Raw genomic sequence first — 25,677 nt, 5'->3', positions numbered from 1 at the left:
GCCCATCTCTGTGCAAAACATTGACACTGTGACTCATTTATTTTTATCAGCTCATGGCCTGATAAATTGCTACTGCTCCAATTTGATTTTATTAAGTGTTGGAATAATGAAATAATGGAATTATGGGAGGAGGAGTGTGTTTGAATTTATTGTGAGGAAAATTTGGAGTCACGTGCAAATGTTGTAAGGTAATATCTGTGTGTGTGTTTGTGTGTGTGTGTTTGCCTGTGTGTGTGTGTCTGTTCCTCCTCCAGTTCAACCGGGCTTTTTCCCAATGACTTCACCACTAAAGCATGGAGCCCACTCCTGGACGGAGATCCCCCTGCCCAGTGTGTTTATCACATCCCTGCTCTACAGCCATCCATGTGTCAGCCAGCACACACACATATATATATACACAAGTTCGGACACATGCTATCCTCTCGGGAGCCGGCAGTGCTGCCAGGAAATCAGGGGGCACCAATTATAGCAGTCTATTATTCCTCTCACTTCCCAGACAGCCACATAAAACAGCCCTCCAACCTCTACCACCCCCCAGGTTCAGGTCGGCATGCCCACACAGACCCCCTTGGTCTGGGTGTGGAGGTGTGTGGAGTTGCTGGGTCACTGGACAAACCAGGCTTGGACCCTTCTGATGGTGAGAAAGGGTTGTTCAATGAGTCAGATGTGACTGGAGACACATCCAGACAAGTCATGCTGCTACTTGAAGAGCGGCAGCAACAGGCAGGCTGGAAACAGAGGAGGAGGAGGTGGAGGAACAGAAGAAGATGTTTAGGGCATCGGCAGTTACTCAGAGTGTCTCCATCCATCCTGTGAAGTCATGCTGGGAGGCATGGCCGCTCCATGGGATGTATGGTGACATTGTTTCCTATGGGACGACGTGTAGGCCTCTTTTCAAACGAACACCTAATGACCCAGTGATAACCACACCTACTGTATTTCTCCTTAAATATACACTTTATTAGTCCCACGTGGGCAAACTCTGCGGCAAGTCAGAAAACCCAGGAAAAGTGAAACACACAAGAGGGGTTAAATGAACACATTACGACATATTAAATAAATGTGAAGGGCAGAAACACACCAAAGAAACGAGGTCATGGGGTGGAAAATTAATGGCACGTGGAATAAATGAGAACTTGAGACTGTTTGAAGCTCGACTGTCCCATAAACGCAATGTATGTCACTAATCCAACACAGCAGGTTAGCCAGTGAGCACAGAAGTGTATAGTGTGAGACTTGTTCAGTGCACAGTAGAGTGCGAGACTGTATGGAGTCTGTGTGGTTCATATACGCTGCGACATGTTGCTCAGACAACCACATAGGTTACAAAGTACCTGTCAAAAGCCACAACATGCTGTATATCTTCCGCTCAGAACTGTATGTTCCACTGGTTGCTGTATAAGTGACTGCTTTACAAAACAAGGAAGAAGTCAGCATGAAGACATGCAGCATGGTCAATTAAATCTATTTTGTAACAAAGTCTGTACATGACAGATGCAAAAATAGCCAAATTGTCATGATTATATTTATCTGATTTGCTTCCCGATCACCTATACATTAAGCCTTGTATTTGAGTTTACATGCTGCAGAGGTTGTGGTTAGTAGTCACCAAGTGAGGATAAGTGAAAGTTCCTGATGTGACTACAACAATGTGCTGGAACAAAATTGAAGAAAAGTAGCAAATCTAGCAAAAAGCTACATTAACTCTCAATAAAACATACATATAGTGTGAATGTGATTTAAGATCCCATATTAGTCTAGTCATAAAATTTGTAATAGTAATAAATTGTGTTCACAGTGGTGAATCTTTGAGGTTTGACAAAATAAAATAATAAGCAAATGATTTATGTGTCTGGGGTAAAACAAATAAAACACAGCCTCCTCCTCATGATTAAGATTTATTGCTGGCCTGGTTTTCATGGATTATCCACAACTGGACAACACCGAGCAACATTTTTACTGTAAGAATGATCACAAACAGCCCTCTTTACTGTCTCCGTTACCTCTCCATAACTTGTCACTGTTGTGAATTGGTCTGATGGGGGGACAATATGTCTGTTTTGACTGAGGTGTGGTGGAGACAGGGTGGGGAATGACAGGGGTCCGGACGGCTGCCCAGCTGGCCTCTGAGTCAGGGTCTGTCTGGGATGACTCCTCTCACACAACAGAGACACAGACGAACATACAGTACACATTACGATGTTCATGGGATTCACAAAACAATACACTTCAGTAGATGATGCTGATTATGAGCCCGGGGTCACATTGCGTTCCCCTGATAAAGGATACGCTCTAAAAATGAATCAATGGCATACTGTTTCCTAAAACAACGTACAAGCCGGCTGTCATCCTGGTGAATAAATACATTAGTAATTTCACAGCCTTGACCTAAGCATGTGTAGGAATGATTTGATGAGTGAGCAGAGTGTGAGACTGGGGACCCAAACAAATGAATCAGGGATGAATAAAGCAGGAAGCCCTGGGACACACACTGTGCCCAGGAGGCACATAATATGACACCAGACCTAGAACACACATCTGACCTCTCCCTCTCTTTGTGTCTTTTTCTCTCTCACACACACATACACATTACTCGGTTACCCATCAAAGCTACAATCACATTTAGATCTCTGCGTACCCCTTCTGAGTTCCTCGGTGTGCTATTAACTGCAGAAATAGACCTACGGTACACGCTCTGAACAATAAGTCTTCTTGAGCGATTGAATATTATTCTAAATGACTGTGGTAAGACCTTTTGGCTCAGAGTCAATCCTCTCTCTGACTGTTACTGCCTCTGTATTTCTGTCAGAGCTCATGGGCCAAGGTAATCAGAATGGAAGTGGGGGGAGATGAGAAAATGGACGCCCCGCCGGGCCTCACATTAAACTTAACGACGCTGTATAAAAAGAGACTCGGCCGCGTCCTGCCACTCCATCCCTCACTCCCACTGTCTTGCCCCGTTTGCCTCCGATCCTGTCATCCTACGTGAGGCGTCTGACTATGGAGGAGAGTAGGGCAGGCCGTGGAAGGACTGATCAATGCCATCTTTGTCCGGGCGCTTCTCAGGTGACTAGAGCATCCGGTGACTAACAGGATCGAAAATACTCCCGTCTTGTAGATTGAGTTAACGGGAAGACTTTGCTCATACAGCTTAAAGAGGGCTATTTATAGGATCGGTGATGAGCCAGAGGTCTAAATGTTAAATAAATGCACTAACATTTTGGATTTTTAATCAGTTTACCATTCTTCAACTAAAACTGTTTCCGTCTGTTGAGATATAACACATCTTCACATGTAAAATAACTTCAGCCAATATGCTTTAGCACAGACTGTGGTTCACTTTTCCTATATATTTACTAAACAAAAAGATATTGATTGATCAAGGACATTATTTGCCCCAAACAGGTGCACTCTGCTTTACACAGACTAATGTGGTGCAATAGAGAACATAAAAAAGTCCTTCCCTGCTGAGTGACTGTCAGCTCTTACAAGACCGCGCCACAGCTACCTTCAACCCAGACAACCTCACATTCAGCATGAAACCACACAAACCTAGTTTCTATATGAGGTGGGGGGCGGAGGTCGGGGGGGGGGGGGGGTGACATTCACTGGAAACAAGCAGTAACTCACTTTTCACCAGTAAATCCATGACTTTGACATGCACACAGATAACTGCTACTGTGAAAACCCGCAAGAGTTTGATTTGCATGATTCTCGGCAATTTCACTTCTCCAGTTACCCAGCGTTCCTTGAATTGTTTGATAGCTAACTTCCAGAATAACGTGTGGTGACCTCTAGGTTAGCAGGAAATTGGAACATCAGAAAATAGATTACGCCGAAGGATAGATTCACTTTCCAGTCTGTCTTAAAATTATAATCAGGGGCCAACACTGAAACAGCCTTTGCTTGCTGTAATTGTTACTCCTGTTTATACTTGCAAAATGGCCAAAATGCACTTTCAATATAAAGCCCTAGCTTTTACTCTGAACAAAAAAAACAACTGACACCCACTAACATCTGGCTTTTGTCTTCAATGGGAAAGGGTACAATCGGCATTCAGTCCTGGGTCAAATGTCTCTGCTGTAGTCATGAGTATTTATCATCTTCAGCTACGATGAGCAGCGATGAAAACATGATACCCGGGTGGACATGCTAATTTTCACCCCTTTTCAGCAGAGACAAAAACATGTTTAAAACACCTGCATGTATGCATTAATTTTGGTGTAAAAGTGGGAAATGGGGGACAAAATCCTAGTACTTTGCACTTTACTTTACTCAGGAGTTTATTTGAAGCCAGTTTCAAAAGAATCAGTAGGCATCTTCTGAAGTTAGTCATTTCAGTAGAAACCCCCCCAACACACACACAGAACCAAAGTGCAGAAAGAGAGAGGATCAAACAGTGTGAAGTAATTTGAAAGCCTGAAAAGAAATTAAAGTCTGTTGATTGATTTATGTTTACTCCAACAATAATCTTAGTTAAGGTACGAGATGACAATTAAGACAACTGGCATGTATCTTTGATCTCATTTAATGGAAAGAAAATGTTGACTGAGATCTGGAAAGTTCCAGTAAGATCCAGTGAGCAGCTCATGCACCCCCCGGCTGCCCTGCCCTGACCTCTGCCTCTCCCCTGGCCCCTTTCTGAGCAAGGCTGCTCGCCTGCTGTGATCCTCTAACGCCGACAGTCTTGTGTGGCAGGAACAGCCATCTGCAGGCCCATTGTGCTGGTAATGGACTCCCGCCTCAGAGATGGACTTGCATGGAAATGCATGCATTCTCATGGAGACCTGCAGGCCCCCCCCCCACAGGGCCCCCCCACACCGGTTTCTACTGGATAACCTTTTCAGGTCTCGAGTCTTCCTCTCTGCACCTCAATGGCTTTCACCCCAAGAGCCTGACAGTGATGGTCCCTCCCTCGACACATGAGTCTGAAGGATTTGTCAAGCTCAATACAAGGCACGGAGAGCAGTTAACTCAATCAAGATGATGGATTATTGAGAACAATCATTCGATGAGATGAGATACTATCAGAGGAGACTGTAATGATGCCTCTCTTGTTGTATCTTTTCTCAGTTTCTGTCTTTCCACATTCTCACAAACAATAACCAGCCCCATAACCTACCTCACACTTTGTCCCTTCCCAGACTTCTACACAAACGAAACCCAGTCCCACCACAGTCACCACTGACAAGGTGTAAACACACTAGATTCACGCAGACGCTGAATCACCACCCCTCATCACTACAGCTGTTCTCAAAATTAGGGAAGACTTTTATTTTTCCCTGCTCATATATCATTACATATGGCTGCTAAAAAAGTGGCACGAATCAGGGTTAGCGACTCACAACAGATCAAACGAGGAGACTGGAGGCCCAGACAGCATGTCAAACACGGGAAAGCTCCCTGTTCCATTACTGCATGCACTGGGTGATTTTGAGCTTTTCCTGCTGTATATCACCACCTGACTGGCTGACGAAGCCCCAGCTGAGATAAGAGAAAGGAGGACAGGGAGGATTGGGCACAGAAAGAGATGAATCTGTTGCTCTGAAGTTATATGGAGCACAGCAGCAGGGGCTTGTTTGTTCTCTGAAGTCATTCTTGGGTTATTGACCTGAATTTCACATTAATTTCAAGGAAATTCGAGAGTAGAAAATGAACATGTTGTGGGATAAGACAGGGAATTGGTCATGAGTAAGTATGCAAGATCAGTTTTAAGGATATGTATTAAGTGAGAGTATACTGAAAAATCTGGGTGATGTAATGCAATTCAATAGCTCAAGTTTTGTTGTAAAAACTCAAGTACATTAGTTTCCAGTCCTGCCTGATATTTGTTTTTATCAAATCTACAAACTTGGAAGACTTAAAAGAATGTTAAAAATGATGGGAAGCCTGCCTGCGAGTTTTTTTTTTTCTTTTTGACAAGAAGTGAAAAACTGCAAAATGAACACTTAAGTAAATAACAGCATGAACTATCGTAACATACGACTGCTTCAGATCTTGATCAAAGCCCCACTCAGTGTGAGTTTGCAGAATTTTCTCTAAACTTAAACAATGACTGTACACGCACGGCTGGGTTTGAAGAGGAGACATCTGTACATTAGTCACAGGACATAAGAACCCTAACAAGTCTGATCAGACTCACAGCTCTGTCTGACCTGGTTATCAGCTCTTGTTATCAACCCAAAAGACATCTGAGGAAGGTTTTATTGTGCCTTACTGGCAGTTCAAAGACAAACTATCTTTATTATTATCCTACTTCTCCTGACATAAGGTTATAGATTTAGCCTTAAATGCTTTGCATGGCAGGAAAACAAGAGTGAAGCCCATCTGACAGAGATATAAGAATCTGTTTCCACAATACACGCAAGTAAAAAGTAATATATCAAGTTTGAAATGTCTGATACACATTTGTTTTTGTCCCAAACAGACAGTAATTGGAAAAACAGTTGAAAAAGGAAGAACATTTCACTTGATTGAACAACTGTCAGAGGACAGAACTTATTTTTCCACCAAAACTTTTTTTTTGGTCTCAAAAGGAACATCAGACAGTCATAAATGTATAATGGAAATTCTAACTCACTCATGTTCAACTCTAAAAAAGCTCCTTTGCATATTCTCTACATTTTATTTCCAGCTAGTAAAAAAAAAAAAACCTCTGGAGTTGGTCATTTTTGTTAACAGAGGTGATGAAAATGGCTGTTGACAGTTTTAGAGCCTTGTGACGTTTATGTCTCAGATCCAAACCTCTCTTGTGAGACTCAATTTCTGTAACACACTGTTTTCCATTTGTCATTCAAAGAAAAACTACAACAACTAGGTTCATCAAAGTCTGGATGCCTTTTCTGATTTTCACACTGATAATTTACCCAAATGTAACAAAGTGGGACACCTCTTGACTCGAGTTTGGAACAGGCCAACTTGTATTAATTGTAGGATGTGAGGACATCTATATTTATTTTGATGAACACATATACATATGATGAAACTGTTTGTGTTCCTTATCGATTTAACAGTATTGTACTTATTGTCTTTTGTTGTTTTTTCTTTCTTCTGTTTGTCTTTGATTTTGCTGTGCTGTGTGTAACTAATAATCTTCTAAACTACATTTCATCTAGAGGATCTGGGAGTGTGAGGCAAAGAAGGAGAGACTGGGGAATTAACTGTATAATTAATCAATATGTGATTTGTACAAATGTTTAAACTGGGTATGTCAGTGAACAGATTTTTTTAAACAAATGCCCATATGTGGAAATAAGACAATTCATAAAATTAATTGAGTAAGACACAATATGACTATATCATGATACACACCTCTGATTGCCACACAACTATTTCTAAGCGCCTCAGTGTTGCAATACACAATATTTTCTTAATGAAACTTTAAGAATTTTTGGACACTCCCTGTTGAGTGAATAAGGAAATATCCTTCATCATGATTACAGGAATATTACAAATAAAGCATTAATCAAACTGTACTGCTCTACCGCACTGCAGATTTTATTTGCCAGCAATCACACAACAATTTTTTAATCTCTCAATTTACAAGCTTTCCATCATCACATCTAGGCTAAGAAATCAAATATGTAAATGCTTGGATAAAACAGAGGCAGAACACACACACACACACACACACACACACACACACACACACACACACACACACACACACACACACCAAAAAAATTCTGCTATCACCAGAAGTACATGTTTTCACTACTACTGCAAAACTGAAAGGTCACACTACAACAATCAATTCAGGGGATTCACCCTGTAAACGGACTCTTGTTAAGTTTTGAACAAACAGCAACTTCTCAGAGGGAAAGATTATACTCTGTGTTTTGACAGGAAGTTGATAAATTATTTAAATTAAACAATTATAACAACAACAACAACAAATAATGATAAATGACTTGGTACCACTATTAATTTATAAATGGTTTATAATTAGTTTATTAATTAGGTTGTAAACACTTTATCAATCATTAATTAGTTGTCAACAAATTAGATAAAAGTGCAAAAGTGTCATGTTGCTTGCCAAATAGTGAGCCCACATTTATCTGTACTATTAAACCTCAGATTTCTTTGCTTACTTTATTTATTTTGTCTTCTCCATCAGCAACACATACACCTTTCAGCTGCATCAGACATTTGTTGATAAGTTACTATAATTTAACCACATCAACATATGTTATTAGTCAAAAAGTTTCATTTGGCATTTATCAAATTAACATTGCAAATAATGTAAATAAATAATGTTATCATTAATAAATGGTGATGGGTTTTACAATTTACAATAATGCCAATACAATTTTGCCAGCTATAAATGAGTAACAATAGTAACATTAGTAGGATTAATTAGTAGTCAGCAGTATCTGGATTTTTCCAAATAGTGAGTCCACAATGTACGGAATATGTGCTATAACCCAAAATAATTGTTGATTAATAATTTATAAAGCGTTTGCAATCTAGGGGTTTTTAAGGGTAATCTTACTGCACAGTGGTGACTTTGTCAAAAATAAAACGATCTGTCCATAAGAATGGGTCTGTGTTTTGTACATTTTCACTAATTTACAGATCATTTTAAATTTCAAAGTATTCTGTACAAACATTTTCTGCAAGGTATAATACTCAGAGAGGTAAGAGCTCTGTGTCGTGTGTGTGTGTGTGTGTGTGTGTGTGTGAGTGTGTGTGTGTGTGTGTGTGTGCCAACTAGCTCACCTGACAAGCAAAGAGCAGGAAATTACAGTAATTGTGTAGTATTGTATTATGTCATATGAGAATGAAATCACCACAGCCAAAGTCCAACGGTCACTTCAGTCACCCACAAAGACAAATACTATTTCCCCATTTGCAGAGACTAAATCCAGAGCCAAGAAAACAAAAACAAACTGGGCTTACATATTAAAATTCCACAATAAAGACACAATTTGTGTCTTTATTTAATCATTCAGCAAAAAACATTTAGTTCACAGTGAATCTTGTTAAAGAAACAAAAACAGCTAAAAAATATAGCAAATGCTTCTCATGCTTATAGCATTTCACATAGGATAATCAAAATACCCAAAATGTTATACAGCTATCAACAAATTAATCATTGGTGTCAGAATTTTAAAAAACAATCAAACATTTTGTGCAGGAATGACACAATATAATTATTTCAGGAAGCTGTTTATACAACACTAAGAAATAAAGAGTTTTGTGGAAACCAGTTTCCATACACTCAATAAATTCAATTAAAACATTTTAAATAAGTAAGTAAATAAGTTTACACTACAAATTCAACAACATTCAGGTTGTAAATGTTGTGGTGAGGTAAAAAAAAAAAAAAAAAAAAAGCAAAATGACCTAGTATACCCGACTTTTGAGAAAAAGGGCACCCACAGGGCAAATGTTTCAGTGTGTGTGTGTGTGTGTATGTGTGTGTGTATGTGTGTGTGTATGTGTGCACGAAGGGTTTGTGTGCATATGCAACTGTGCTGGTGCACAGTGTGTGGGGGCACTGCAGGTGCCTGTGTTTAAATGAGTGTAAAGGTGTAAATGTATTTTCAAGCACCTGCACAGTTAACACTGACACTGCAGTCTGTTGGTGCCTTAAGGGCTCAAATTGAAAGGCTGTCACTCATTCATAAGGTGATGTGTGATTGAGAGTGAGAGTGAAAGCGGCACAGAGAATCGGAGGTGAAGGTGGAAAGGCCTCAGTGAGGAAGGAAGCCGACGGTTGATGGGTTGTAATGAGGGAAACTTCCTTTAGAGAAGAAGCGGGTCATGAGTCAGACTGAAACCTGTCAATAACCAATGATCTGTCGCTTCGAGTCTGCAGCTCAATGAACAGTGACAGCCTGAAGAGACGAGTCTTTCATAACCCAACATACACTCACACTCTCACACATGCACACACGCACACATAGTATCTAAAAACTGTTTGAATTTCTTGTAAATAGTGCTTGACCAATATATTAGTCGAGTGATATTATCAGCCCAATGCTCTGTCACAGCTGATATATCAGTATCAACATATGTGTTGTCTGATTTGCACCTATACAAAAACTTTATTTAATAGAACACACTGCAGATTGTTTTTATCTGTTACCTTTATAGGCAGCATTTTATGTATATTCTATCATTTTCTTAATTCAGTTTTAATATGTACATATATTTTGCTTTATTTGTTTTTTTTTTTTAATTCATAGTTTTTTATGATTATTGGAAATACCAGTGAAAGTTTACTGCTTCAATGTTCTGATATGATTTTGGACGATAACATTCAGAGGTAAATTGTAAAGTATCCTGCTTCCATGACATATCTTTGTCACAAGTGTTAACAACAAGAAATCACTACATAAAATATTTATGTATATTCTACATGTATATTCCCCTAATATTGGTATCTGCTTCGGCCACAAAACTCCAGTGTTGGTCGGGCCGTACTTGTAAAGCTTGTGCTATCTAAGCTCCATTGATCACACCTAAATTGAAATATATTTTATGTTGTTGCGTTAAAACAAAATCAAAGTACTGACTATAAAAACACACATGCAGGGATGGGAGCAACAACTTCTTTAGACGGTGTGTCTGACCAAAGTCTTCCAAAATTCATTTAGAGAGCAAAATGTGCAAGAGGACAACAAGGCAAGGAAGTGAGATGATGCAATCTCATCACTTGATTTCAGCAATTGTGTGTGTGTGAGACTAAGAATGCATGAGTCTATCAATGTGTGTGCTTGTGTGTGTGAGTGTCTAATAAAACGGCACTCCCACCAGCAGGTGTGTTGAGGGCAGTTTCCAGCTGCAGCCCCTGGCATCTCTACAAGGACACCCATCATGGCACCCTTCAGCACCCACAGCCAGCACCAAGATGCTTTCAACTTCTATTACATTTAGCCCGTATTTTAAGAAAGCACAGAGGCCATGGGTGTGTGTGTATGTTTGTGTGTGTGTAGGTGTGGTTTTGACATTTTGATTTGCAATTTTTACTAAAAGGTTTTACTGGTTTTACATCTTCAAACTCCATCTATGTCTAATGGCTTCATGATAAAACCAGTCTCTTAATCCTACAAAAGAACTTAATGCCGTTGGTACACTCAACACTACACTGGTGCTGTTTCCAGCTGGGCACACACAAATACTGACACATATAAATTTTCTTTGTGAAATCTTTCTCAGCGGAAACACAAACATCAGCTTTTCTTTCCTCCCAAGAGCTTTCAGGCTAATAAACATTAGCACATCCTGCCTGAGAGGTGTGACACCTGAAGGGCCCGTCATGATCATGTGGGTCCACCTTAAGACATTCAGACTCTCCTTTGGTTTATGCTCCCCATGAGGTAGGTAACAATGGATTGGTTAAAAGGGGCAACAACAGTGCATCATGAGAGATAAAGCAGAGAGGAGGTTTCTACGACAGACAAGAGTTCATCCCGTCCTGTGTAGCAGCCAGGACATGTTCATGCCCATAGTCATCCAGTGGAAAAATCCAAGCCATTAATCACCATGTAGACTATTACAGCAGAGTGGCGAGCCAAAAGGGGAACAAAATGTGACAAAACCTCTGTTTCAAGGTCTGAACAAAGAATTTCAAGCAGGACACAGCAACAAGTCATCTTCCTGAAGCACCATGTTTAATTCAAAACCACCTCTGACTCTGTGTGACCTTCTTCAGAGTCACAAGGAAGAGGAGGAGGCTCATTTCACACAAAGGGACATAAATTACCTGAACACCACATGACCACCACCCAAAAGGCCCCTCAACCGTCAAGTTCTGCAGTAAGCCTTTCATGTGTGATAGCTGCACACTGGGTACTTTTGGTGAGCAAACACACAAGTACACGCACACACACCCGTTGAGACTTACTCACCCGATGAGGGAGACCATCTGCTCTACTATGTGCCTGCTGAAGGTGACGATCACAAACAGTTTCTGTATGACAAAGAAACACACAGAAAGAGCGAGTCAGTTAGTGAGCTATGAGGTCACTGCTGGGGTTGCAGAACAAGGCAGTATGTGCATCATAGTTTGATCAGTAATTCCTTAACACCCCCTCACACACACACACACCCTACCCATTATGCCTATGCCCATGCCCTTGCACCACCAAGGCGGTTCGGTCTAAAAGCAGCTTTTGTCATAGAGGGCAAGAAATAAAAGGTCTGTGCTCTATGACACACGACCATCACAGTACACTAGGTCAGCACATCACACTGGCTGTCATCAGAAGAGTGTGTATGTGGTGTGTGTGTGTATAAAGGATGGATGGATAAAGGAGTACAGGAATCGAAGGAGATGTGTCATTGCCTCAGAGGGGGTCTGAAGGCCAACTCCTGCTTAGTCACCGTGCCAGAATGGACAGACAGACGACTGGCAGCCATTCTGGCTCGTATCAGCCTTGCGGCAGGAACATACACCCAATAATTGACCATAATTTTTCAAAGGTCCTTTACTTGCCCTCTGAGCTGTTGTAGGTTACTGTATTCTTATAAACAAACATGCTTTTTAACCACTAAAAATGTGGTTTGATCCAGTAACATCGAGGTCGCCTTCAACATGACATTAGAAAGGCTTAACCCAACAGAGCTTTTAGCGGGTCCATCATTACAAACTCATGTTGTGCAGAAAAGGATTGTTCAAACCCACAGGACTTTATTTTAAATTCTAGTCCAGATCCCAAGGTTTCCAAAAATACTAAATATATACTGCCGAATTACAGGGAAAAGTGTATAAAATGATACATGAGACATCTAGAATTTTCCATTTTATGTAATGATGGAGCCATAAAAATGTCATCTTGTATGTATGTATTTCACTTTATAGAAATGTGTAGCTTCAATTAGAGGAATATTTAGTGTGATGTGAAACTGCCAAAAAAAATTGTATCTAATGTAATTATGAAACTTAGGCCACAAGTGATCTTTTGTTATTCCATTTGAGGTTTAATTTGCAATTCTGTATATTAAGCCTCATGACAAGCAGCATATTTTTCATTGTGCCTTTACAACAGCCTAATTTGTACTGATTAAATGAAATGAAATACTACTTCCTGAAATTAGAGAAAATAAGGACTTTTTTGTCCGTTCACACAGAAATTTGTCTTGCATCACCTGCTCTAATAAGCATCAGTCCATAACATATGCAGATCTGTGCCTTACTGGACCCTGACTGGCTACTGAGTAAGAAAATTATATTAACTACAGGTTTAAGAACAAATACTAAAAAAAACAGCCTAATTACGAGGATTAGCAGCACCAGTTTATAAGGATCATCAAAAACTTCCAAGACAATTTGAAAAACAATGACAGTGTCCAATTGGACAATAAACTTAACTAAAAGATAAATTACATTGTAAGTGAACAAAAATAAATGTGACAGCCGTGTCATCCAAGCTGGCATGAGTGTGTCCCTACGGCAGTTTTAATTTCATGTGACAGCATGCTTTGATCAATGCCTAGTTACAGCGTTCATTGTAAGGTTATGCAACACGTCCAGGTCATACATGTATTGTGATGTGTGTAAATTTGTGTCTGTGTTAGCCTTAGGACCTTGATGAAGACTGAATGAAAGACTTCAGTCAGTCAGCAGTGTTGGCAATATCACAAAAATAACAGAACTTATAATTGACATCTGCGACAATAAAAAAAGACTTGACATTTGTTGTTGTGCTATTTCTGAGCCTCGCAGAAAATAAACATAAGACTGTACAGTCAGTAAATCCCCTCATGGCAACATTTTCACCCCAACTTCAGTGAGACGTTTCAGAGAGATGCACTTGAATAGGGAATTTGTGCACCCACATCCCCTTAACGGCCACTGACAACTGATCTATCATCCCAAACAAAGCAAGCAGGAGGAAGGGGCAGCATGATGGCCGACACAGGAAAGCTGACTAAGATGCTTTAAGTGTGTCTGCTCGGAAACTCACGGTGACACGGTCTTGACTCGCTGATTTCAGTTAACTGATAATGCTGATAAGGGCTACACACCTCCCAGTCATAACAATTTTGTCTCACAGATACAAAAGCAAGAAGGAAGCATTAGGGCAGTTCTCAATAGAAAAGGAACATTCATTATAAAGAACCATTAGAGTACGCCTTAGCAGCTATATTGATGTGAAATAGTAGGGTGTATACATGTGTATGCATGTGTGTGTCTTAAAGTCCATGTCAAATTGATCACACCCTCTTTGTTTCTCATGAAGATTATATTTATTACATGAATATAAAGTGATGAAATTGACAGCTTCACTATTTGCTGAATTGTATTGACTGAGTATACATTACACCTGTTTCAAACACTTTTAAATTTATTATTATTGTTGTAAGCCTCATGCAGAACACACTTTTCACTAATAGAAAATGGATTGTTTGTCGCATGTTGTCAAGTGTACAGAATACTTGTATAGGAATGAAGCCGCTGATCACTAACTGTGATCACCATAAGTAGTTTAACTATATATACTGTTTTGTTTTTTAAATTTTATTATGCATTTTAATCTTTTCTATTCTGATTTTAGTTGTCTGTATATAAATTTTGTGTGTGTGTATGAAGGGACTAAAACTTTCTTTTCATTGTGCAGCCCTGTGTCGTGATGATAATGACAATAAATCACCTTGATACCAAAACACAGGTGTTACCAATGATACTGATTAAGGTCGCATTACATTGAGTGTAGCATCCAGTGAGCCAACAGGCACAAAAGCAGCACCCTGACTCTGACCTGAATCGATCAGAACTGGTAACACCTGTGTTTACTCTATTATTTCATGTTAAAATGGCTGCTGTGGAAAAGGTCTGCTGACAGTACTATTAAAGTGAAAGCATCCTGCTTTCAATGTTGCAAGTCTGCCGGTGCATTAAATCTGAGTAAAAAAATCAAAGGGCGGAACAATAACGACATTCTCATTTCATTTTGCTAAATGAAAGTCTCCATCCTCTACCACAACTCTTCTGTCTTTTTAACAAAATCCTATGTCAAGGGCGCTACATTTCCATGACATCACCCACCATCCTCAAGTGACCTTCTCAGTCACAAAGGCGTTAACCATTCAACAGTGGACATTCAGATGTAAGGCTTAATGAGTATAAAAGGTGGAAGCAGCACAGAATAAAGGAAGCCTCTCCTTGGAGACTGCTGAGAACACACCTGAAGCACAGGTACAAACCCAGATCAAAAACACGCTTTGAAGCACACACACATTTACACACCCACACACCACAAGCCTCAAAATCCCCTTTTGTTCCCTCTTGGCCCATGAGGGAGGACGTCACCTGTTCTCCACCGTGCTTTCTTCTAACGCTTCTTGTTTTCTGCTGAAACTACTGAATCATTTGCATCAGAAGCAAAAGCCGAGCTTGAGGAAAATTAAACCAAGCAGCTAAAGGAGAGACTGGGGCCTCCAGACATGCTGGAGGACCGGGTGAAGTCTTTCTTTCCGTGTGAGTGTGAGGGACACACCTCTGTCAGTGGGGGCCCCTGGGACCCCTGTGTGTAATCTGGTACTGTGTGTGTGGTTGTGCCTGCCATGCATGCAACCCCCCCCCTTCCCTCCCACGCCCCCCCCCCCATCTCTCCCTCTCTCTGTCTCCATCACCTCCCACAGACAATGTTTTATCTGCTTTAGCTCGCGCTCACTAACCCCCCCACTTCTTTTTCTCAGTTTGATGAAGGACAATGCTTTCTGCATTTGATAAGGAATGAAGCCAAGTCAAAAAAAAAAAAAAAAAAGCTTGACTTTTAACCCTCTCTCCGTCACAATGAGCAAATTCCAGCGTTTGCTTAGAAAACAGAAAGTCGAGCCCCTGGCGGTAATCACAGACATGCTGCAAATTCCTGGACGCAAATTGAGGATTTTCCAGGATTAGAAGAAACATTTGTGATGCCAAGTCTCCTAACAGCACTTTCTCATTCATGGGATAGGATGTATCATTGCTATTTTCCTATAAGTTCTCAATCTGCTACAGTCTGAATGGTCTACTGTACAGTACACTGGGGGTGCTGCAGCTGCAATCACAAAATGGTTGACTCCCCTTACTTTGGCTGCACAAAATGGCCTCCCTACTACCAGCCGAGTGCTGTACAGTACATGCTGTGCATGAGTGTGATTCATTATGTAACACACTTCTCCCTATGAACAGTATTAAAGATGTATGCAAATCTCAAACTTTATATATATTTATAACAGTTAAGTTTGTTGTTTTTCTGCAGTATGGAACAGAAAAGATAAAAGACTACACATCCAGTGTGAAAGTACTTCACTGTACACAGGTCTCAACTGTTTTTTCAAGCTTTTTTATGAGTACCTTATTTTTTGGGAAAAAATAAAATCCGACCCTGGCGTTAGTTACACGAATGTATATTATTGAACTGCAGCAGCTTACCTGAATGTGCATTTTGATGAGCGCTTTCCCAATCAGTGTTGCACCAAAAAAAGTCCAGAACGGCACCAAAAAATGTCCACATGTTATTCCTGCCAGGTCAAACAAGGGATTTGGAATCTGAGGGAAGACGATAAGATGATTAAGACTTGATAATGTATAGATTTTCCTCAAGAAATATGAAGACAAAACATTAAGACAAAGACATGAAACAATGAAGCACAATACAGAAATCCATGCGGTAATTTTTCTTTTGCAAATTTACCTCAACAGGTACGCCTACACAAGATCACTGATGGTGTCATGAGAATATGTGATACTTGATAAATGTACATTTCATAGTATTTACTTTTTTCTTCATATGTTGAACAATTCAGAACTGCTTTTTCTTCTGAGTGATGCTTTAATGTCAAAATAGCATCAATCTGAACATAACAAAAATAATTTTAACTGATAAATCTTATGGTAGGGATGAAAAATATTTTAATAAAAAAAAGTGTGTGTGTGTGTGATTTGACTTACAGAAGCACAGGCTAAAATCCCTAAGAACCCGACCCTCTGGATGAGTCTCTGCACTGCAACTTTTGCTCGGGCGGCAAAGTCCTGAAAAAGAGAAAAAGCAGGGAAAATTTGTGATAAAAGTTTGATTAAAGACTTGTTAATGCTCAGCTTATACTGATCACACACTGTATGTATAGTGTATATAGATAAATATAAGCAATACAGACACCGCTTTATTCAGAGGAGACATCTCATCCTGTTTCATAGATTTTTATTCAAGAGAAAAATAAAAAAAAAACAACAACAAAAAAACAAAACAACAATAATTTATTATTGTAATTTCTGTTGCAGTGTTTCTATCACGTACATATCATATTTTCTTTATAAATACTGGACTGTGATCAGCAGATGCAAACAGTTGAAAATGATTATTAAAGTTTTACATTTCTTGTGATAAATTATTCACAATTAATTTCTGGTTAATTTTAGCTTGATATGTGCATTTGTTTTTAAATTCAGGTGAATAATAGGGATAGTGAAACTTTTATTAAGGGTAAATTAGAGCAAAGAGTTTTTCCAGTGTTTTTCTAAGCACTTATGTGACAGAGTGAATATCACGGAGATGTGTGACATTTAAGTGTGCAGACAGCTGTAATGTTTCTGGAGTGATTTATAATGAATGCTTTGAATCCCACTCAAATGTGTCATTAACCCAAATGAGGAATTTAGGATGGCATCTTAATTTGGGATAACATCTTAGAATCAAAGATGTGCTTCCAGGATTTCTCCGTCATCTCTGAATGTTAATGTTTCACCTTATTTACTTTTATTTCATCTGTGTGCTGACATTAAACATTTCCATTTTATATCTAAAATCATACTAGTGTCCAAATGAAACGAAAAATGAGTGAATAACCACTTTATATAACCTCTGCTTATTTTTAAATAAATGTAAAGGAGCAGCAGCTGCAACAGGAGGATTTTCTAACTCCTGTAAATGTGCCCTCAACAAAATGTTTTCATCAATTATTGCGCAAGACAGAAACTGACAAAACAAATAATTATATGCTCAGAAATTAGATGTACAGCAGTGCAAACTGTTTTGAACTTAAAAAATCATATTTTAATGAATTGTGCATCAGAACAATTTTCACTTAGAAAATCCTCAAATTTCTATTTCTAAACCCGCCCAAGTTTAGGAGCTTAATTTTAAATGATAAAAACCTCTAAAAACTGATATTTAAGCATGCATTTTTCAAAACAGTTGCACAGTTTTAATTTTAATTTATCCACAATTACAAAAGTAAATGTGAAAAGTGTGAATGATGAGAAACTCTTGGTGAGGAGAAGTTGCCTGCTTGTGTATATTTATCACAAAAAGCATGTACTCAACTAATAATAAACAACTTCTTGGAGGGAAAATGTATTTATTTAAATGTTTGAATGAGAGAAAACAGGGTTTAACAATTAAATCCTCACCTGTGCTACATTCATGACCTTCCTCCGTATACAACTATCTCCAAGTTCACAGCTAAAAGGCTCTGATTCACCTGCCACATATTCTAAAAGAATTTCAAGACTCCTCTCTAAACACACTTCTTGATTCTGGGAAAATTACAAACTGGTTTTAGCATGTCTGTATCTTACCTCTGGTGCCATTTATTAATTCCATTGTCACTGAGAATGTGAGAACAAGACAACAGACCTTGGTCATTCCAGTGACTCACAAATTCTTACTTTTTCTGCTGGTCTTGCCTTATCCCTCCTTACAGCTCCACAAAAGCTTCTTTTCACAGCAGTGACACAGATTTTTCCTCAATATACCTTTTCTGGGAAGAGGAGCTTTAATCTGTTTGGATTTTACCTAAAATTAGTTCTGGGAACACGTTGGGATTGCAAAGGAGCCCCCAGATCCAGGACTTTTGTATTTCTGGATGACACATTCAATATCTAGGTAATTTATAAAATGATTATTTCCCTGCCATGCTAGGTTTAACATTGTTTCAGTAAAATTAATTCTATTTTTGCATAGAAATTGTTTGATTCTGGGTTGAAATTAAAACTCTTGACACTATAAAAATATACTGAGAATACTGCACTTCAAAAATACTTGATGCATGATTTTTTTTTTTTTTAATTTTGAAGGCCTTAATGTGTTAGTAATTTTATCTACTGGATTTTACAGTCAAAAACTACATAAGGGCTTTAATTCTTAAGTTGTTGCAATTTTATCATGAAAAACAATAAGATTAGTCTTAATTTGCAAAGATTCTATAATTAAAATAGTAATACTGACTCTTTTAAAGCACTGTGAAGTTCTTTATGTATCAAAGTAATTATATTTGTCATATTAGATGAATCATTTGTTTTACACAACTATTTATACTACTATTTTTTTGTCAGAATAAATCTTAAATGTATGTTTAAATTATCCTAACATATAATTATGCTAAAAAATAATGCCTTTAATGCTGTGATGTAAATCTGTCTCCTACTATAACAAATGTATATTTATAATATGCACTGGCTACACAGGTTTTTATAGAAGTTTTGCATCAAAAGCATCCTTTTGTTCCTCTCAGAATTAACTTAAAACTTCAACCTACTCTGTTTACTTATACATTTGTGAACAGAATAGTAAAGTAAAAACCTCACAGTAATGAATGAATAAATGCAAACAGTTCTTAACAAGTATAATAATGAGTATATGAAGATTGTGTATTTTCCTTAAACATTCCTTCATTTGAAGGAAATGCACTCTTTCACATCGACTGCTTCTCATACCAACATATAATAAAACTTATATTCACCTTCAGACATTTATAAGATTGTTTATTTTTCCTAATCGAAACCATTTGTTTTTATAGAATTTCCTGATGTTTTTCATGTGGTAAATTGTCCCCAGAAATGCATGTACTGCATTTTAGAGTGAAATCCTCAAATAGTTGTTGGTTAGTGGTCTGTGTTTAATTATTTTATGTCTAAATATCATTAATGAATGTTTGCTGTATGTGAAGTGGATTTTTCTGCTGAAAACATATTTTTCTCAGCTATAACAAAATCAAATCAACGAACAAAGGAATGAAAGAAAAAACAGATTTGTTTTATATAAAAATACAAGAGAAAAATGTTTTCTTTTAAAAAGTTTAGGCCTCTGTTTCTAAAACATCTTTTTAATTCAAAAAAATGAGGTGCAGGAGGGGGCTGGCAATACATGATCATACCTAATATGGTCAACAAAACCAGTACAGTGCTGATGACATTCTTTGCAGGGTGCAACCAAGCGGACAGGAAATTTGAGAGACATGGGAGGTCGCCTAATAAGGTTGTGGTGGGGGGAGCGAAGGGACATGCAATCTGATTGGTTCACAATTTGAATTTCTGCCTCCACTCATGTCCAATCATGAAGGTTTCTCCTTGGACCATCCTGTAGTTTTAATTCTAGCCTGTCCCCATGTGTGCACGTGTGTGTGTGTGGGTGTGCATGTGTGTGTAGGAGTGTGTGTGTGTGTGTGTGTGTGAGTTGCTCAGCTGGTGGGAGACAGGGAGGGAAGGAATGTGTATGGTTGGTTTACAGCTGAACCGCTGAGGACTGTGTCTGGCCCAGGGACACCTGACAACTGCCCGTGTAGCAGAGCAGACCGAACCCTGCAGAACCAATCATTGCCATGGAGACGGCCTGTGAATCCCATTCATTTTCTGACATCATGACACATGCATTGTTTACATTAGGTGCTGTCGTTTAGCTTTTGGCTCTTGCAGTGAGAGCAAGCATGAAAATATCACCGCAGCGTGAACAAAGGGTCCCTGAGGAGGTGAGGGAGGGTGTAAAAGGGTGTGTGTATGTGTGTGTGCGAACTTGTGACACTGTGATTTACTATAGTTGAACTATGTACTTGGACTCTCGCTCTATTCTGCATTTCTGGACCAGGGAAGCGTCTATCTTGGATGGCTGGGGTTCAGACATCCAGACTCTGTTGTTGGCGGCTTATGGAAAATCACCATCTTTGCCAGGCAGCTTGCCAAGGGCTGCCTGCCACCCCCCCACTCCCCAACCCCCCACCTCTTCCACCCCCCATCACCGCCGGCCTGCAGGGCTGGGCTTAGTAGCAATTACATTTGGTAAGATCTTGTCAAGGGTGCAGCGTCATTAAAACCATGGAGGTTTTGGTTCCAGGTTTGGCTGTTCGGCACAGATGCTTTACTCAGCAGTCTGCACAATCACCCCACATGGAGCCAACCTCTGTGGGGAGTGATACTTGCATTTGATGTGTTGTGTACCCCTCACCCCCCATGTGCTTCTGACAATCAGATTAGCCAATTTGTTTTGAATGAACAAATAATAAGTGGTCCATTACTCTTCATAGCACGTTCCCGCCATGTGTCTGATAAACATGTGCTACTTTTGTGTAAAAATTATTTAACTTTGAAGAAAATAGAGCTTTTTTTCAGTGCATCATTACTAACATAAAAATATACCACGACTAATATTGTGAATATACTATTGATTAATTAATGTAATAAATGATTAATAGCAGGGTATTTGTCACAAGATTATCATTAATGGAATTATTAGATAATTCAGTGAAAATCAGATTAAATTCTTAGGTACATAGCAAATAAAATGAGTCAGTCTATAAGTACAGAAATAAATCCTGTATTAAAAATTGTGAGGATGAAACAGAGTGGGCTCTACATTTAATATGTTGGTTTGAATGTTTGTGGTTACAGTTGCCAGGTGATGACAGTTATTAGAAAAATCCACAGGGAAAAACCAGCGAGAGGACAGTTTTTTGAACTTGATGCAGAAACTCTGAAGCATTAACAAAATTATGTTTCTTTATCTTGATATACTGTGAATGTAAACAGGATTGTTTTTGTTTTTTTAAATTAATACGATAGTGATTTTTTTGGCTTGTTTTTTAATATCTGAAAAGGCATTATTGTGTGATATCTGTTTATTTTGGATCTGCTGAAAAGTTGCACAGAGAGAAAAAGTAGGCTTTTCATTGTGAAAAAGATGGCAAAGCAAACACTTTGTTTTCAGTAGTCTTTGGTAGTGCTGATGGGGTACAGAGTTCAAACACAGACAAAAAGCAGGCAGCGACAAGGCACTCTGCTCCATGTGGAAAATTAAAGTGTCAGACAAGGAAAAATCTATGCATAGCCTATACACAAGTCAACACCCACGCACATTTTTTCTCTCCCTCTCTCTGTGTTTTCTTTTTTTTTCTCAATGAAAGTCTTTCACACAGAAGACACACATCTCCGGAGCAGTCGCGAGCCCCCCGACACGATGACGGCTAAAGTTCATCTCATTAACTCCTGACAAGCCTGCGCCTGCTCTCTCTGGCACAGGAAGTGGAGTGATTAAGGACTCCTGACGCAATAGAAGCTACAGTCCCCTTTCAAGAAAAAAGAAAAGAGAAGAGCTGCACATTCAAATCTATCTGGACACACACACACATATACAGACACACAAAAAATGCACCCCTGAGTCCACGTTGACAAATTCTTTAACAAGCTGTGGTTAAAGGGAAGCTGGTTTTACTCTGACTCACCCCCCTCCTTTCAAACAGTTTACTGGAAATAAAGAGGGAGGAGGAGGGAGGGGGCACTTTCAGAGAAGTCACGTGACGGGGCCGGGCAAACCACAGCACAGAGAGCCTTTGAGTGCAGTAGGCCAGGGGGGAAGGCAGGCATACGCCCAGCGCAGATGGCCCTGATTTGAGTTACAGGAGATACGATCCTGGGAGTTGGCAATCAAGAATTCACAGCCTGTTAACCCCTTCCGCGCCGGATGAAAAAAAAACACAAGACAGGAAATAACTTCATTATCAAGTTACAAGCAATCATGGACTCGATCCACGCAGGATCCTCCGAGACGGTCGGTGTCGATACTGAGGATTCCTCTCCGGCACACAAGCGCTCTCGTACTGAGCTAAAGATTTAAGAGGGGAAAAAAAGCTGATGCTCATGACATCAGCGTCTGGAGCCGTTAGAAAAGGCATGACTTCATTATTCTTGAATAGCTCTGTTGAATGAATGAAAAAAAAGAAACCCAGAGTGCTGTGCTGCTGTGCATCACGTGCACTTGTGGCAGGAAGTTGGCACGTGCAGGCTGGGAGAAATACCACTGGGTTTAAGTCAAACTGTTGGCACCTACAAACTTCTGTGACTAGAGCGAAGGGGACGAAGTCAGCATCTTAATCCAGCTCTGCTGCCACAGGGTGGAGAGTGTGTGTGGGAGAGTCTGAGCGTATGTGTGTGGGTAGGGGGGGGTAGGGTTGAAGGGATGTCACATCCTTGAGGACGAAAGTTAACCACTTCCTGTCTAATACACAACGATCCAACGATACCAAAGTTTCTCCAATCCAATCCCAGTGGAGTCTGTTTCCACTTTGGCCTGCGACTATTGATTGTCAGCTTTCAATCAAAAACTCTGACACAGATCCACAGCAGATTAATGTCTCCGAATACACCTTAAAAGGTGGAAAAAGGGTAAATGGTGGAAAAGTGAGAGCCAGAGAGGTGTTGTGGGATCTCCTTGAGCGAAAGAGGGAACCCTGAGAACATCCGAGTAATGGTAAAAGCCCTGGCGAGAGAGAAAATGTTTCCGTATGTGGCAGGTCCTCGCTGGTGCTTGCAACCTGCCTCCAGATGCTGTCCAATCACATGAGAACACATTACATACATACACACATACGGCTGCCAGATATCATCAGAGAGAGAGAGAAAGAGGAGAGCAAGAGAGAGAGCAATGCACAGTGGGAGACAAACAGAGTGCGTGAGAAAGAATAAGAGCATAGGAAGAGAGGGACAGAAAAAGAAACAATGTCAGAGAGAGAGAGAGAGACTAAGGCTGGGTCCTGAGACAGCAGCATGCAGCGTCACTTCTAATCTGCGGATCGTACGGATGCGAGACAAAAAGGCGATGCTCCTCCTGCGTCACACTGTTAGTTTGTTTGGGAAAAGACACGCGGGAGCTCTTCAATGCTGAGATGATCTTTTAGACAAAATCTCCTCTTCACTACGCTGCCCATTTATCTCCCTCTTCCACTGTCTCCGCTCTCACGGTTTCGGTGGGAAGCGCTACTTTATCAGTAAGTGATGTCAGACCTGATGCTGCACCACTGCCCCGTGCTATCCAGCAGCAAAGATTCTTCTCGCCACATTTTTGTGACTTCCTTGAATCAGTTTCAGTATTAATGTCTCAAGGGTCACTTCAGTCTCTGTGCAAGGAGTCACATTCAACTATGCCAATAATGAACAAAAGTGGTTGCTGCAATATTTTTAGAACAATGCTCAAATTACACATACAGCACATCTTATTTATGAGAATTCAATGCTAGGGACACACACGTTTACTTTGAAATATTATTTAAATCATATTAAACATGATTTAAATGTTCATCTTCATGTTCATTTTGTATCCTTTGAAAAAACTCTTCATACAGGATGCTTAACATACTATGTTCACCCAGTTCAGTTTCACAACATGCAAGACGGGGAGTGTGAGTTTGTGACAACGGATCACCTATTGTTTCTTGAGGGAACTGACAGTTTTGTGAGTATGTTTTGTCCTGAAAGACAACAGCGGTGAAAATAAATCCCATTAGAGTAACATTTTCGAAATGGGATAAGACAAAGTGAAACCAATTCTAAGGAAACACACAGTAGTGGTGCCCTGGTATTTAACTTAAGTAATGATGGGAAAAAAACATGATTTTAATGCTAAACAATGAAGTATGTATTGTATGTTTTTTACCTTATAGAAAAAGAATATGGTAGCATTTTAAAATGAATATAACATAGTTTTTATGACATTTTTGGCATATGAAGACAGATAGAGGAATAACACATCCAGGGACACAAGGTATCATAACAACATTGTATGAGTCTCTAAAAATTGACTTGTTCAGTGATTTCTAATACATACCCATACATGGCCTAATATATACTTTTTAGGCATTTTTCCTTTTGGTATTACTAAATTATCAAAAGACAGCATGTGCTACATGTTTCACAGGTAAACTACAAATACTACATGCATTCTGAAAAGTAAAATACACTCCTTCCTCCACTGACATGCATAACATTAAAAAGCAGTATTTGATTTGGTAACTCTACGGTACTGTCTGCTAGTGTTGCAAATAAAAGAGTAATTGAGTCTGTTGCAAAGTTCAAAACCATTTATGGATGCAGTTGTTGTACTGCACTTGACCTGTCTGACTGTTTGACCCACACTGCTGGAGAGAGAAAAACATTCCTGAGGATGAAGACTGTGTCAGGACAGACAGGTCTGATAAAAAAGCCTTTATAAAACCACATGCATGCTTCCCCTCCTTCCTCCTCCTCCATTCATAATCACAACAGGGTGGAAAAATAAATATTTACAATGAGCTGTTAGGCATTGTTGAAACATTTGCCGGGATGTTTCATATGAGAACTTTTTTTTTTAAGGGAATTTCAAAATAATGGGCCGGAAATGGCGGGAACATTTTACTCAAGTGCATCATTTTTGTTCTCTTAGTCATGACGTTGTGAAAGCACTTGAATCCCGCTGTACGATTGAGACACTGAGGCAGGATTTGGTCAGGGGTCAACATGCACACACACTGGTACAATATGGTAAATCTGGCATGCCAGATTTCACCTTGAGAGATTGCTACAGCCGATTTACAAAAGTAGTTGAACCGTGAAAACAAATCAATGCCAAAGCAGAGCAATCAAAAATGAAACGGTACAAGTGCAACAGAGTGATAAAGAACAAGCGTGCAAGTGCAAAAGAGCAGAGAGGTGAGATTGAA

The 25,677-nt window shown here is 39.5% G+C and overlaps 1 protein-coding gene across 1 annotated transcript in view; it reads right to left on the bottom strand.

The window, feature by feature from the left end:
- Window positions 1-25,677, bottom strand: part of LOC146318554 (vacuole membrane protein 1-like) — a 65,048-nt gene that overhangs the window by 11,185 nt on the left and 28,186 nt on the right. The window contains exons 7-9 of the mRNA XM_084730505.1: window positions 16,889-16,969; window positions 16,370-16,486; window positions 11,856-11,917 (exon numbers count right to left, since the gene is read on the bottom strand). Of these exons, the coding sequence (XP_084586631.1) occupies window positions 11,856-11,917; window positions 16,370-16,486; window positions 16,889-16,969 (260 nt within the window). The remainder of the gene's footprint in view (window positions 1-11,855; window positions 11,918-16,369; window positions 16,487-16,888; window positions 16,970-25,677) is intronic.

This window comes from Lutjanus erythropterus, chromosome 11 (assembly GCF_056507025.1).
Source record: "Lutjanus erythropterus isolate fLutEry1 chromosome 11, fLutEry1.hap2, whole genome shotgun sequence".
NCBI lineage: Eukaryota > Metazoa > Chordata > Actinopteri > Lutjaniformes > Lutjanidae > Lutjanus > Lutjanus erythropterus.
This window is presented reverse-complemented; position numbering and strand designations above follow the sequence as displayed.